General features: G+C 40.3%; 2 protein-coding genes across 13 annotated transcripts in view; one reads left to right on the top strand and one right to left on the bottom strand.

Annotated features, from left to right (window-relative positions):
* Positions 1-676: 676 nt before the first annotated feature.
* Positions 677-9,949, bottom strand: rmi1 (RMI1, RecQ mediated genome instability 1, homolog (S. cerevisiae)). 4 transcript variants are annotated; one of them, XM_046033868.1, is made up of 9 exons: positions 9,795-9,949; positions 8,437-8,659; positions 6,199-6,309; positions 5,245-5,394; positions 4,229-4,299; positions 3,800-3,923; positions 3,432-3,525; positions 2,981-3,170; positions 677-2,629 (listed from the first exon to the last, which is right to left on the bottom strand). In XM_046033868.1, exons 2-9 carry the CDS (start codon positions 8,596-8,598, stop codon positions 1,468-1,470), a joined length of 2,064 nt encoding a protein of 687 aa, XP_045889824.1. In that variant the 5' UTR covers positions 8,599-8,659; positions 9,795-9,949; the 3' UTR covers positions 677-1,467. The 4 variants fall into 4 exon arrangements, with proteins under 4 accessions (XP_045889824.1, XP_045889827.1, XP_045889825.1 ...); XM_046033871.1 differs by having other exon boundaries at positions 8,437-8,656; positions 9,795-9,934; XM_046033869.1 differs by lacking the exon at positions 9,795-9,949 and adding an exon at positions 9,567-9,786.
* The window catches only part of hnrnpk (heterogeneous nuclear ribonucleoprotein K), a 16,037-nt gene continuing 10,182 nt past the window's right edge, over positions 9,902-15,756 (top strand). For 4 of the 9 annotated variants that reach the window (XM_046033881.1, XM_046033882.1, XM_046033874.1 and 1 more), the window contains exons 1-7: positions 9,902-10,018; positions 11,053-11,130; positions 11,265-11,428; positions 11,904-12,001; positions 12,304-12,360; positions 13,343-13,386; positions 14,874-14,946. In XM_046033881.1, the coding sequence (XP_045889837.1) occupies positions 11,371-11,428; positions 11,904-12,001; positions 12,304-12,360; positions 13,343-13,386; positions 14,874-14,946 (330 nt within the window). In that variant the 5' untranslated portion in view covers positions 9,902-10,018; positions 11,053-11,130; positions 11,265-11,370. The other 5 variants (XM_046033877.1, XM_046033876.1, XM_046033879.1 and 2 more) reach the window with 5 other exon arrangements.

Here is a 15,756-nt window from a genome sequence, read left to right as displayed (position 1 = left end):
ATGTACTGTATATAGTGAGGTTTGCCTGCAGCATCACTTCCATATCCCCTGAGACAGCACTCACCTCTTGTGTCATTTACTCTATCACCCAATATTCATTCCACTTGTATCTCCCCCCCCCCATCGCTTCCAGCCTCATTAGCACATAACAGGCTATCGACATGCATAGCAGGGTCCTGATTTAGATCTTCAACCTGATTAGCCCCTAATGATCCGAGACAAGCTACCTGAATGGAAGAGCACACAATGGCATAAGACAGTAACATACATGCATGTGCCCTCCCGCGTGAGACACACATATGTACTAACATACATTCTCTGTGATACCTTTTAGGAGCCTGTGTTCTGCTCATTTTTACAATGAAGACATTGAAGCATGAGAGACTGCCACCTAATTATGATGGCAGACGAGAGAAATTCATTTGTGTAACACAGATTGTTGAGATGTTTCATCTCAAAGAGATATTTCTGACACCTCTACAGAGCTACAAGTCCAGATAATACTATTATGTATATTATTATGTGTGCATGTGTTCTCAAACAGTGCATTTAATAAAGCTATTAAAAACTAAATGAAACGCCCGTCTAGTTTGTCTGATTATTCATCCAATCTTGTGGAATACAATACTCATTTAATGAGGAGAAATGGAAAGGTAAAATTAGCAGCGAGCTCTTCCTTCACACATTTTTTTAATTAGTTAATAACAATTCTATTTCAATATACAATAAATACAGGCAAAACATAAAATATGTGGTAAATGTATTCATCAAAGACAAAAAACACAGATGAGGCACCGTAATGAACAGAAATGATCAAAGCTCATGGCCTCTCCTTTATCTTCCTTTCCTCTCATTCTCATTTGGGGGAGTTTATTAAAGATCCACACGACCCTTGGATATTTAATAATTTTTCAGAAGTAATGGATGCATTGAGTGAATGCAAAGGCTGGCAATTCATTACAACAATCAGAAGTGGAATTGCCCCCCTCCATTCCGTCCTCTCAATACACTCTTGTCTTTACAGTTGTAAATGTTACATACAATTTGGGATGCTGACCAATCATTAATATACAGTATAGATACATTTTCCTTTCCGTTTCCATTTCTCTAATCTGTTTACTTTGCTTGGGCGTGAGGCAGAAATGGATGAATGAAATCCTCTAATGACAAATGACAGAATGTCACATTCACATATAGCAGATGGGATGCATTTCAACACACCCCTTTCTGATCATCAGACATTGGCGTTCACACAATCTGCTCTCCAAATCTGAAGCAGAGTGGTGGGTTGATCACCAATCCAAAAGAAATACCTGAGTTTCATTACGCATACATATGCTGATGTACAATGTTATATTTGCCTCAGTTTTGTTTACAATGTTTCATCTCTGCCTAAGGGCAATTTACTTCTCCGCAGCCTGTAATTTTCTCATTATTGCCCACTTCCCCTCAACCTCTCCCCTGTGTTTATTTGCGCCTGTCTCTCACCCTCTGCTCCAGCTCCTGGACTACTTGCTCATTGATGGGGTCTGCCTTGGTCACCACAGCTTTCCTGCCTTCCGGTTCGACCACGACGATCATAACACAGCACATGTCCACCAGCTCTTCCTGACATCTCCTCATCCCAGCGTCCAGTTTACCTCTCTGGGCCGGGTCACGCTTCAGAGCCCCTTTCTCTGCCACCGAGAACCCCAGCAGGCCCCTTAAAACCTCATCGGACAGCACCACGTCCAGGTACCCGGTTCCATCAGATATCGTAGCGCAGACGGTCCAAAGGCCGTTGCTGCTGCTCAGTTTCCCCAAGAGGGTCACAATGAAAGCTTTGACACGGATCTCTGTGGTGCGGGGGTGCGGTTTGGACATCATCTCTTCTAGCAGGCACAAATATGTAAAAGGTGGAGAGGTCAGAGTGAGAGCAGGGACCGAGCTGTCACTCTGTGGACCTGTTTTAGCACATAGTCTATCATATTCTGCAGTGCTTGAGGTGTAACTTTGTTCCCAAGATGTGACACTCCTTGATGAGTTGCCGGTAAGTCTACAACTGGAGCCTAAATTTTCTGTTTTGCTGGTAGCACTCTCACTGTGTCTACTAGGTCCTTGGGGAACAGGAGGCTGATTCGGCCCTCTGTAAGTTTCTACCTCAGGAAAGCAGTCCATATCTTCATCCATGAAATCACTCTCATCTTTTGTAACAAATTCTGATTCACCCGATGGCTTTGAAGTTGCTGGGGAAAAGAAATGCCCTGTAGCTCCTCTAGTAACGCCTTGAAAGTCTCTTTTCTGCGTGGTGTATCTGGAATTACTAGACCCAAGACGAGACCCAGAGCCATTAAAAGTGGGCTGCTCAATCGGAGCAGTTTCCCTGTTCTGTGGCGTGCTTCTGTGACTGCTCTCCATAACATTTGTACTTTCTTGAAAAATCACACTGTCCAACTCATCCAGGGGAAGATCGTCAAAGTCTTCATCTGGAAAGTCTTCGTCTGCCATGTTGTGATCTGGGATCTCTGGTTGGGTCAAGTGGTCAGAAGGTAAGAGGTCAGAATCCTCTTGTTCGGTAGAGTGGCGATCACCTTGGACTGAATCACTTCTGCTGCTCTGGGTCAGACCACTTCTGTAAGAGGCTTCACTTCTGTAAGAGAGTAATGTTGGACTGAGTTCATATAGCTTTAAACCAGAAAATGTTAACAGTGCTGATGGGCTCATTGCACCAGAGGTAATGCTGAATGCTTATCAAATCTGATGGTTGTTACTGGCTGCAAATGAACAACCACAAAAACCTGATACAAAATAAGTTTGTCCATAGGCCGTAGAATGAGAAGCGCTAAATGCTTCCTAAAGTAGCTGAAAGATAAATTCTGATATCGGTTCTGAAGACAAACGATATGCTGAAATTCAAAATGTCAAGGCATATTTGCCCAACGTTGAACACGGAGGAGTTCCAGCGTCAAAATGTCAAGACATCACATTGTTTACCACCCACCTGGATGAGGCTGTCGAGACAAGGCTCCTGACAGAGGTGCTTCTTGAAGACTGAGTGGAGGGCTCACTGAGTGTCCCGTAGCCACTGTCTCTAACAGGCCCAATCTGAACCCTTCCCACCTCCTCCTGGGCCTCCAGACTGGCCAACAACTCCGCGTCATTTAGCTCCAGGTCCTCCACTTCCTGATTACCTAAAGAGAAAGCAAAAAAATGGCACAAAAGAGGCATGCTGATGACTCACGTCAAACAACTCAAATAACATAAAAAAAATAGCAAGCAACTTAAGGCATCCATTTACATTCTCAAACAGGCCTTATTTTATAGAAAATCTAAATTTCTAATCAAATTTATGCTGTTAAGTGTTGTAGTGCAATATTGTACATATTTTATACTATCAGTGACCTTTCTAGCACATGAGCTACTATTAAACATACAAGCTCTCATGAATATACCTTGTTGTGGTGCTGGTGGGGCCTCCTCCCCCCCCTGTTGATGCTGCTGCTGCTGCTCCTCGGGAAGTCCCAGCGTCCGACTCAGCACCCTGCCCTGTCAGAGTAGTATAGAAGTATACTATTGGATCTGTAAAGTTATTGTATGTTGTATATAAAACAGCTGGGATTATGTCTTTAGCTATAAAAAAAAAATAATAATAATAATAATAAAACCAGTAACTGTCCCATAATAGCTAGACTTCATCTCAATGCTCCAGAAATATACACCAGAAAACTGAATCAAAAGGTGATTAGGTCCAAATATTATTCACACAAAAATAAGGAAAACATGAACATGTATTGGTTTAAATCTGTTTTTGACAGTGTACCTTGTTGTTCCTGTCAACCAGGTCCTCCACTTCACCACCCAGGACCTTGACGTTGGTTGGCCCTAACAGAAGCACCCCAAGTCTGCAAACCATCTGCCCTTGCAACTGCAGCTTCACACCAGGCCTGAGGGTGACAAAAGTAAACGATTGGTGCAAAAGTCTCAAAAAAATCAATTGTGTTCTCTTGATTCACAAGAACTGGCAGCTATAATATGTTTATTCACTTTTATTTGAATGTCCACCCAAAATCTAAGTGACATAACACATAAATAAGTAACAGAAGCCCTCGGCCTCACTCTGTCAATTAAAGCACTTTTGTTTATTAAAAACTAGAGCGGGAAAAAAAAAAAAGAAAGTCATGGTTCTTCTTTTTACATCAGTAGCAGTAGAAAGACATCACAGTGGAGTTTTCACAGATAAATTGCTAACCTGAGAGCTGTGCTGAGTGCGGGGATAGACTGATACTCCATGGCCTCCAGGCACTGGACTCCATCTGTCACCTGTACAACAGAGACTTTGTATCTGACCAGGAACAACTGAGCAGGGAAATTATTGATAAATGACTAAAGATTTACATTCTGAACCTAACAGTATTGCTGCCCTAACCTTGTGTGTCTAAACTGTTTTAGGAATTCTAAAAGTAGAAAAACAAATTAAAACTGACAATTGTGGGACTTGCTCAAAAAGAAAAAAAACAAACAAACAATGCAACGTTTCTAAGCAACACCAGCACTATTCTTGGGGAAACATAGAGCAGTGACAAGTGTACTACTTAAGGTGAAAATTACAGCCTGCGCCGTATGTCCCAGCAATTTACACTTTCATGCTCTCCCTGATTTTACCTGTCCACTCTGATTCAGTTGTGAAGAGAAGCAGAAGTCTATCTGACCAAACACGCAGAGATAAAGCCTGGTTGTAGATTCGGGTTGGACAGTTGATTTCAGTATAACTGTACACATCGGTGTATTGTGTGACGCTGTATTTATAATGCCAAATACACTGTAGTCCAGACTAGTTCATGTACAATGCTAAAAAGTGCTGTAACATAATTTGGCATCCACATCACAAACGATTTTATCAACAAAATAATAATGCAGCGCCGTCCTTGACATGTAGAGTTTCAACTAGATCTAGATCTCTTAAGGAAACCTGCTGTGAAAGAATAAACTACATCTCTGCAAGGGCCACACACTTATTGAGTATGTGGGTTGATGCAAAAGCCAGTTTAAAAATACACACACAAACATACTAAGTAAAGGTAATTAATCATAATTTGGCTGTTTTTTTAAATGAACAGTATGGTTCTTGAATACCTTTTGCAACAACAACCAGGTTGTGTTAGGTCAGAGGCAGCTGACTTATATCTCATATTCTGTTCCTGTTTTTTAAGGTTAATGTTAGGTTTACTGCGGCATTCATTTCAGAAGCTCAAACGAGATTTCGACCTGCATTAGTAGCATACGGGTTGGTCTGGCTTCCCAGGGCCTCTGTGTTGTCTGTGTGACAGCAGACACATCGTCATTGGCACAGTCTGTGCCCCTCCACTCCTGCAGCTGACCATACGCAGGCTGACTGATGTCCAGTACTGAGTCAACCTAAAACAGAGTGTGAACTTTGATTTAACTCCACGCAGTCATTTCTTAAATATCCAGAGAAATGTTTGACACTACATTCGCATACATTATAATGGACATACAGTGCTGTATAAGAGAATTTCTTGAATTGCTAGTCTTATTTGTGAGCCACCATTGTATACCAACCAACTAACATTTAACAACCCTGTCTCAGGGTTTCCAGCTGGGTTTCCATTTTCCATCTGAAGGAAAACTGAAATCCAGTGGTGCTTTGTTGTAATATGGCTTCTGACTCCAATCATCTTTTATCCTTGAATTGCACAAGAGCTTTATTTTTGCTACAACAGCTTGCTGTGCAATTTTGTCTGTTTTGTATATCATTGGTTTATTGGCTTGTAATCTGTATGGCACAAAAGCACACACCAAGCTTGTTATAAAGCAAAAACGGCCTTCAGCCATATATTTTTAAGATCCACATAACAAAACAATGTACACACACACACACACACACAATTACAATAAGAACATTATAAACTGACAGCTCCACTAAATAAATGCAGTAAGAACATTCTGATAATTTCTTTGCTCAATGCAGCCTTTTTTTGTTAAATGTTGATAATACTGATCCTTCTTGCCTGTGTCCTGTTGTAGGTGCATATATTCTCCTCAGCATGTACTGTTTTTAACAAGGTTTTTGAAAGGTGCCTTTAATCTCTGACCAAAATAACCCTTCTAGGCCGACTCTGGCTACTTTATAATTTTCTACTGATCAATGGGCATGTAACAATAAATATGAGATGAAACATATGATCAATATGCTTGTACCTGGACACAGAAGGTGCCGTTGACTTCAGTCTTCTGGGCCTGAGTGAGTCCTTGAGGGAGAACAGGGAAGTCCAGGTCCCTCAGGTCTGTCAACAGCCACTGGTCCAGCGCCTACAATTTCACATCATGCAGTGAAGCACATGAGGTTTTAGACTGTTGCCAATTTTGTGGTTCACTGCAAGTTCATTTCCTACAGTATGACATATTTTATGACACTCAGTTTTTTCAGTATTATAAGTTATTTGACTTGATTTTTATTCTTCAGGTTCTTGACATGACTACAGTTACAAAGGGTTGGTACATTTCCAGGAATTTAGGATATTTTGCACAAAAATGTTGTACCTTTAGTGAAAATACAGTGTGGAAAATACACATAAAGAAGCAATGTTAGGTCTTACGGGATGTTATGGTTAAAAGTATGTCTATTTAATTGAATTGTAACCACGCACTGCATTCGGCAGCGCACTCTCCCATCACAGGTAATTTGCCAACATCCCATTAAAGAGCAATTTAGTAAAATTACAACCCTCCAAGGTGTGAAAGGAAAATAATTTTTTGGAGAGATGTCGTTTTATTGGGCGGGATCAGAATTAATGTTTTTTTGTCGTTGTTCAAAGTTCAATACAATGTTAAATGTGTCGACTAATTAAATTAAAGTTCAACTCAACTAAATTGTTGATTTTTTAATTGCAGTTAGAAGGGCTTACAAATATGTCTGCTTATGATATGGTAAAATGTTTGTTTCTATCTGACATGGCAAATACAGCCAAAGCAAAATAACCCTTATATTTCCATATTATTTCCATTATTTCCCATAGAAAGTTTCCATCTTGAATATTCCCGGAATTTTGCAACCCTAAACATGATGAGATTAGATAGGGGTGTTAAGGCATAGTGACTCAGCGGTATCTTAAAGTCCCTGCAGATCTTTGGTCTCTTATTTATGATATGAACATCCTAATCTGCTTCACTCAAAAGGTGATCTCCTGAGTTGAGATGTAGTGACCATGTGGGCAACTTGAATAAACTGCCGTGTTCCTGGAATCATCAGGAGTGGATATGTGCCTCAAGAAATTAAGCATTATCCTCCGCAAGAAAAAAGATAGACTTTAGCCATGGAGGGACCCAGTTGTTCAGCAACAATATTTTAGGTACACTGTTGAGTACAAATGACGCGTAAATGCAAGAAAACATACCCCGCATGACGCCACCACCAACTGGTACAGCTGACACTTGACAGGACGCTTTCACGCTGTTTACACAAAATTCTTTGTTTGCTATCTGCATGTTACAACAGAAATCGTGATTTCTGAGAGCAAGAGGTGTTCTTTCACTCCTCAATCATCCACTTTCGCCGATCATTACCCACAGTAGCCTGATCTTCTTGTTCTCAGCTGAAAGCAGTAGACAGGAGTCTCAGGCTTTGTTTGCTCGTCTGCTCCTAGTTTTAATGGGGTATCTTTGAGCTGGGTTATTCCCTCTAGAGTGGTACACCTTCAAGACGGGATTACCCCATAGAGGTAAAGTGAATTGTTGTATAATTGCAATAAATGTGCAGTTGCTAACTACCTAACAACTAACAATTATTTTCTGACTAATCTGTTGATAATATTTCTGATTAATCATTTTGTCTATGATTTTAAAAAGTTAAATATGCCAATCATGTGTTCTGAAAGCCCAAGGTGACATCTGCAAATGTGTTTGTCCAACTGATTGGAGTCTGAAAATCTAATATTTTAATTTAAAACAGAGAAAAGCAGCAAATCCTCCCATTTGAGTCAGAAATCAGCAAATGTTTGACACTTTTGCTTGATTAAATGGCTTAAACAAAAAACATCAAAATTGCAGTTAATTTTTTTGTTGATTAATTATCTAATTGTTTCAGCTCTACACAGCTGTGGAGAACAGTATGTGGGTGACCCAGCAAGGTCTTGCACAAGAGACTGAAGGAACACTTGAAACACGCATCGGCTGTCTGTAAACACCACATCAAAGCCAGTCACAGCTTCAACTGGGAAGGGGTCAGAGGTCATCCATACCAGAGACCATGTTGGAAGAGAGACAGGAGAAACCATCTTCCCCCCTTCATATACGATCACCTGTTATCACATGACCCAAGTTCCATACTTACTCATGTAATAGTAATGGAGGTACCGCCATGACAGTTGAGCAATCTCTAGTCTGTGATCATTATGCCTTCAACTTCACAGTTAAGACAGTCAGGTACCTGTTGCCTACCTGTTGGTTGATTTGCTGCTGTGACAGATGACCTGCTCCCCCTGCCTCTTCCAGCAGCCACTCCACACAGGCTTCCAGCCAGGCAAATGGCACCTGGACGTGCCAGGAAGACTGCAACCAGGCCTGGGTAGCACGTACCACTGCCTGGATCTCAGGGGCCATCCTCTTCCTTAGTGTGTATTTCGTGTAGGCTTCTTCCTGCTATTCTCTCCACTGTTATCTGCTATTATATAACAGGCACACAACTCTAGTATCAGGCGGCCAAATAATTGGTTACTGAGTTCAGTTATTCATATTTATTTGCATTTATCAGTAATTACTCTAGATTACACATCAGCAATAATACATTTGGTACATTATTGTTTTATTTACAGACTAAATAGTTTGAATTCCCAAATATATTCCACCAGTATTTTAGTAAAACGGCTTTATGAAAAAGCAAATTAACTGTTGCAGGTATGGTAAACAAGTTCAAATGTTACATTTTATTTAATTCATGACATAGCACCCTGTAATCGCTGAGGGCTTTAAGGGAGTTTCTATGGTTAAGAGCCTTGTATCTCCAGATCCACTTCATACCAAAACATGTGGTGATTTACTGGCAAGGGGAATTAGATTACGAATATAAAAGAACATAGCAGAATTGCTTTCTGGTATGTTTCTGTTGTAAAATCATTTTGGATAAACCCTGTGTCTCTGCAGATGATCACATCTGGGTACAAAGGCGTGGAGAGAAAGAAAGAAAGATTTACATTACATTCACATGACTTGGCATGACGCTTTTATCCAAAGCGACTTGCATTTGTGGAACAACATACAAGCATCAATACAGTAAGATCTCCAAGTCACAATAGATAGCAGTATGGACAGCCATAAATACTAGATTGATTGAATTACCTGCAAGTCTACATTTTTATTTATTTATATGTAAATATTGTATTAGCTTCAGTGTATGTAACATACATGGTTTTACTTCAGATTTGCTTTGGCAATGTAAACGTAATGTTCCCATGCCAATAAAGCCCCATTGAATTGAGTTGAGTGAGAAATTCAGGCAGGGATAGCATGCTATGGAATTATACAATTTTTAAAAATGTTAATGTTCAAGTAACGGTTGATGTTGAGGTTACCTGAGAAACGTGTAAGCAGCCTCATCCATAACGTGTTGTGGAAAGTATGTTAACGTTAGCCAAGGCGCCAACTTATTTAGCAATGTTCAAGCTACTATAGCTTAGCTTTGGGTCCATACAACATAACAATATAAGTTATTATAAACAACAGCATCCACTAAACCTAACAATTGTGCCTCGACACGTTCTTAGAAAGACACAAATTAACATTATCCTTGCAGATCATACCTTGTAAACAGGAATAACTTAATCGCCACAGTAAACTGGGACGTGACTGCACCCGGGCATTTGGAAACGCTTCCGCTCTTGTGATTGACGTATGTTCTATCCAATGGTCACTGTCGCCTGTTTGCTTTGCATTCTGCTCAACCAATCATCACACTTTAGCTCAACTTGTACATTTGCATGTTCGGTAGAGAAGGAAGGGGGACGAGCGAGGTGTTGCACTGCAGGTTTGTGTTTTGACGATATTGTCACCTTTTTCTGTGCTATACTGAGCCCAGTGCAGTTAAAGTACACAGGTACTATAATAATAATATATTTAGCGGTAACTGTGTTATTTGTTTTGTGCCCGGTGCAACGCTGCCTAATTAGCTGGCTTGGCTAACTCCCCTTGTGCTCAACCGAAAATATGGCAACATGGCGAAATTAGCTAGCCGCTAGCTTGAGTGGCTCGGGGTGATCTTTGTGTTGATCGATTGGTAATGTTTCATGAAGCCACTCGCGTTAGATCAGTGACACATTACGACGCCTTGTCTCTTATGCAACTAGTAAAGTGTTTGAAATGAGTACGGTCGACATTTAGTGAAACTATTCATTAAAATCTACACGACGAAGCTCGTAAGTTAGCTAACTTTAACGCGTTTCCCTCCGGGCTATTCAGCAACCCGGTAGCTAACATTAACCTCAGTTAACGACGTAGCTAGCTTAGCTAAGTTAGCTTCAGTTGAGCCAAGTTATCTCACTTTCGGTTGGTCAGTGTCGGCATATAACGTGAATTACTAATTCCTGGCGTCAGTTATAAACCTGTAACGTTGCACTGCTTGTAAAGGAGAATTCGTCGTGTTGTTTTCCGGTCATGATAGCAGAATATGAACGTTTTTTCGGCATCTTACGTTGATATTATTCGTTAATCACTGGCTGATTAACTCATCTCTCGATTGCAGGACCGTTGCAGTCGCACACTTCCTGCACAACGAAACATTGTAAAATGCTTGCTTCACTGTCCACCAAAACATGCATATCATTGTTACGATATCCTAACTGATAATATTATAATGACAATAATAGAGTCCCTTCAAATAATGATCGTCTTTAAGGCTCGCTGGATGGATTATAAACCGGTATTTATTGTTAGTTAAATATCAATCAAAGCGATATTCACAGGGATGAAATACAATGTATGTGATGATAATCGATGCGTTTATAACCTTGCTATCACTGGGCTTTCAACATTTCTGTAAATTAACTAGCCTCTCCCACCCAGACAGGTCGCAGCAGCTGTTTGGTCCTTGCTGATTTAGTTCCGCCTATCAACACGCCCTTGTCCCTGTAATAAATATCGGTGAGTGCTGGTTTTCTGCCAGTTCTTCTCTCTTTTCTCACCATATCATCCATTGTTCTTGAATAGTCGGTCTCCAGTACTCAGATCGACTGTCTTATTTCTCTGTCCTACTCTCACTCTTAAAATGCTGACAGAGTACCACAGCTCACAGGGGTCAGTTTTCTGCTTCTCTTTCCCTGCTGCCACCGCCTGTTCCCCGGACCAAGGTGCCCACTCCATCTCTTCCACTGTCAGGAGACCATGGAGACAGAAATCGAACAGCAAGAAGAGACTTCATTCAGCAACACAGAGACTAACGGTATAAAATATAGCTTCCTTTACATTGTTGGTTATGTTAACAAAATGCATCAGTTTAATGACAGGTTCAGGTTCAGAAAGGTCTGTGTCTTATGTAATGAAAGATAGGCATTGGAGCAGATTATTTTAGGCTTTTGTTTTAGAAATGTGGAGAGAAAAAAATCTATGAGTGAAATATTTCACTTGGTATTCCTCTTAGAGGTTGTTGTCGGGAAATGTATGTGCAACCATTAGGGACCTAATATATAAGATTCCCCTCCCAGAATTGTGTTCATGTTTTCATAGAAGCATTAAATAAATCTTTGGCTCAGTTATTTGTGTAGATTTAGCTTAGCATATGAAAACAGAGTTTGAAATTGTCTTGTGCTTCACTGCTTTCTGTGCTGTTTTTTGATTTATTTAACTTTATATTTTGGAAGCTTGTGTGGGATTGTCAGTGTGTGTATTTTTTAAATTTTTTTATCTCCTTATGGCAGGTAAGCGCCCTGCTGAGGATGCAGATGAGCAGAAATCATTCAAACGCTCCAGGAACTCGGATGAGATGGTTGAGCTTCGCATCCTCCTGCAGAGCAAAGTAAATCAGCTCCTCTTTCATTTCACGTTTCATGTGTAACCCATATGTGACTTTGTATTTTTGTCTCTTTCTTTTGTGCATCCCTTCAATAAGACTGCTGATTTCTTTTTGTTACCACATCTCTGCCTTTTGAATAATTATTTTTCACCCTTTATTAGGGGTATTCAGTCAGTCATTGTGCTTTTCCTGACATTAACTGTAATAACATCTGGCACCATTTAATTACAGTACCATTGTATTATTTCCACATTTTCTCATTTAATAATGTATTCAGTTTTTATAAGTATTCTCTGTATTCTCAGAATGCAGGAGCTGTAATTGGAAAAGGTGGCAAAAACATCAAAGCCCTTCGTACAGACGTGAGTACATCTATTTTATACACCCTGAATTTTTATTTTGTTTAGATTTTTTATTTTATATTTATTTTCCCTCCACTGGTCTTCAGCCTCCCAAAACTGCCCAGCCTCCTTTTATAGGAGAGCATTTGTTTCTTCTTTTTTTTTTTTTTAAACATTTACCCTTTATAACTGATTAAAAACCTTTTTTGGTATTTGGCAATGTTTTTTCTCTATGTAAACAACGGATGTGGTTAGCTGATGCCTATGTTGATATTAGCCCTCAGCTCATGAGATCTTCTGACAAACCCTTTGAGGTTGGTTTTATCTTTTCCACATGAACATCATGTGATTGTCTCAGCTAAACTGGCCCTTGGCACAAAAGTCCAATTTCATGTCCATTTGGTTCTCCTGATTGATAATTGATTGTAATAATGCTGTTGTGGCAACGCTGATGCTCTTATTAATTTAAATTTATGGGCACAGTGCGGTGTTCATGTGGTCACCTGCAGTGCCAGCTAATGTTTTTTTAGTGTTAACGCAACCTGGCCAATTTTTTATTCATTCAATGTCATTGCCTCTTTCTCTAGCCCTCCACAATTTGTTCTACCCCTCTTTCTCACTGTCTCTGGTCTATTCCCCAACATTGAACTCTTCATGTTCTTAATATGCCATTACCCATTTCCAATGTCTCCTTTTCTCTCTTTGACAAACCAATCTCTGAGAGAATCAAATTAAAGTCACGTTTGAACAGTGTAGAGCCTGTATATTAAAAATGTATTCCTCTTCCCTCTTCCCTCTCCCTTGTTTATTATTTTACTGTTGACTTTTTTGCCCACTTCCTCCTCTGTTGCCCATGTTCTGGATGGCCCCTCCTGCGCCCGCCCACCTGACACCCTGGTTGGCCCTGTCCATAATCGTGCCCTGTCCCTAAATGGGCGCCTTACTTGATTGACATCTGTGCTCGAATGGCCCTGGCCCTGGCCCCTGCCCATTCCACGCCCAGTACAATGCCAGTGTGTCAGTCCCAGACAGCAGTGGGCCTGAGCGGTATGTCCCTAAGCTCCTCCCTCTCACTGCCTGACTACAGGTCAAACAAACAAGAAGAGATGAATAATAAATAGTCATCCTGCCTCTGTCAGGTCACTGTATTTTAACCTACCTGTTCTCACAGTATTTTAGCCTGAGTCAAAATGCGTTCATGTCCAAAGCCATGTCAACATCCTTTTTATATGCCATTTTTAAAGTCACGTCAACATTGAAACTTAGGCTGGTGTTGTCAGGGTTTTTTCAGTCTGCCACTGTCTTTTTAAATCTTTGCTATAATATGTGCAATATGTCCGTGTTTTATATTTTCTTTCATTTTCATTGATGATTATCTGTCCTCTTTATCTTTCGCGTTTTCACCTCCCTTCCCCCCTCAGAGTGGATATACTGGTGTTCTTGTTTTTTCGTTAGTCACCTGCTTTTCACACCATCCCATTCTTTCCTTGTGATGTCCTCATAATACTGATAGACTTTGATTGTCCATCTGAAAAGGCAAGCTAGGGTGTGTGTGTCTCATGTGTGTTTCCTTTCCTGTCTTCTGCTTCATCTGAACTTGGTTATTGAATGCTGGAGCTATTGAAAGTACAGATTATCTCTCTGTCCCAATCATCACTACATTCTTTGGTTTATCGCTTCTCCCATCCCCTTTTAAAAAGCATCAACTCCAGTGGTGGCAAGTGTAATTTTCCATGGTTATACTCTGCTCTTTTACTCTTCCTCATTCTACTTCCATGTACAAACTGTGCTTAAGTTTTCTTGATCAGTAAATTAATTGTTTATTTGATTATGTCAATAGGTGGGTGCAGACGACAACATTTATTTTTATTTGTTGGCCAAATGAAGCAACAAAATTGCTGTCCAAGCCAACTTTTTAAAGACGGGACACAAATGATAAAAGATAGAGAAAATATATTTGTTCTCTCTGTTGTTCCTGATCTTTAAAAGTTGTGTTGGGCACCTTATTTGGGGTCTTTGTAGTCAGTCTTTGTGGTGTGCATCCACCAAACTATGCTTTTTAGGACTCTAGAGTTGTCTCTGGCACCATGGTGCTTATTCCTGCCAGATCCTCCTCAGGCTTCACCCCCCCCCCCCCCCCCCCCCCCCTCTTGCCCCTTCAGTGGTCACCAAATGCAGTCACTTTTCTTTGGGTCCCTTTTTTTTTTAATTTTGTCTCTTTTCTTCCTTTCTCTGGACAAAAAACTGATTTCTTTTCATTGCATTGTTTGGGTACCAGCTTTTTCCAGTTACTCTGTTGAATTATCAGTAACCTACCATGAGAAGTTTAGAAAACACTGGACCTCTACATTTAGCTGTAGTCTCAGTACTGAGTTGGTTAAATGGGGTGTGACTGTTTATCTATGGCAAAAAAGAGGATGTAATGAATTCTCTGATCTGAAATGTTGTTCCTTCCCTCCTGGGATGCCTTGCTGGCTCCCCCAACCCCACCCCCTTTGTGTGGCTGTTTTGTCGTTGGTGGGTGATATATGAAGCATCCTGAGCATCAGTGCAGACATCGAGACAGTTGGAGAAATCCTGCTGAAGATAATCCCAACACTGGAAGAGGTGAGGGCTTGTTGAACTTCTTCTCTTCATGTCAAGTCCAGTGAAAACACAGTTAACTGAATTTATTTTATTCAGAAATCAAACAAATGGTGAAAGTTGTAAACATCCATTGTGTTGCAGATATGCATTCTAGTTCAAATTAAATTTACTGTGCTGTAGTTTTGTGTGTTTGCTCTTTTGCAGTTTGTGTATTTTTGACCTCTGTTCTTACTTACTCTTACTCTAAATGTTACCATAAGAACTTTAAAACTGAGATTGTGGTAATATATTCATAATGTCATCGTTACACATTAACTTGTCTTTATTAGAGGTCGACCGATATGTTTTTTTTTCACGCCGATACCGATCTTTTGAAATCCGGGTCGGCCGATGGCCGATTAATGCTGCCGATTTATTTTGGCCGATATTTGCTTGGTTTTTAACCTCTATTTGCACCGAACTGAAGCACAGAAATCCGCGTTGATATTCGGTGCGGTAGATAACGGTCGTTAAGGTTCCAGTGCCGTATTAGCACCGGGTCTGTCTGTAGCTACCCGTTAGCAAAGCAAAGCCAGTCTGTCACTAGCCTATAGTGCGTTGGTCTCTTTTTTTATTACTTATTTCTCTGCATTGAGTGACAACCCTCTCAAATATAAGACACACAAACAGAACAAATAAAAGTCTCAGATTCACTCTGTAATTGCAAAATTATTGCTTACTTATTGTGACATGATAGCAACTCTTCTGTGATAATGCAACTTCAACTACGATCCAAATTAGCCGAATGTCATGTGTCTTATTCAGGTTTTTTCTTGAAGTTGGCAGTAACAT

This window comes from Micropterus dolomieu, linkage group LG21 (assembly GCF_021292245.1).
Source record: "Micropterus dolomieu isolate WLL.071019.BEF.003 ecotype Adirondacks linkage group LG21, ASM2129224v1, whole genome shotgun sequence".
Classification (NCBI taxonomy): domain Eukaryota; kingdom Metazoa; phylum Chordata; class Actinopteri; order Centrarchiformes; family Centrarchidae; genus Micropterus; species Micropterus dolomieu.
The sequence above is the reverse complement of the archived record's forward strand: the minus strand, read 5'-3'. Positions and strand labels throughout refer to the sequence as shown.

Bases quoted from the DNA above. Each gene is read 5' to 3' on its own strand.
- rmi1 (XM_046033868.1), bottom strand. From the start codon at position 8,598: ATGGCCCCTGAGATCCAGGCAGTGGTACGTGCTACCCAGGCCTGGTTG. The intron at 6,310-8,436 runs GTAGGCAACAGG...GTGAAATTGTAG, and splicing joins AGCAGCAAATCAACCAACAG to GCGCTGGACCAGTGGCTGTT. The intron at 4,300-5,244 runs GTCGAAATCTCG...TCTGTTGTACAG, and splicing joins CCCGTATGCTACTAATGCAG to GTGACAGATGGAGTCCAGTG.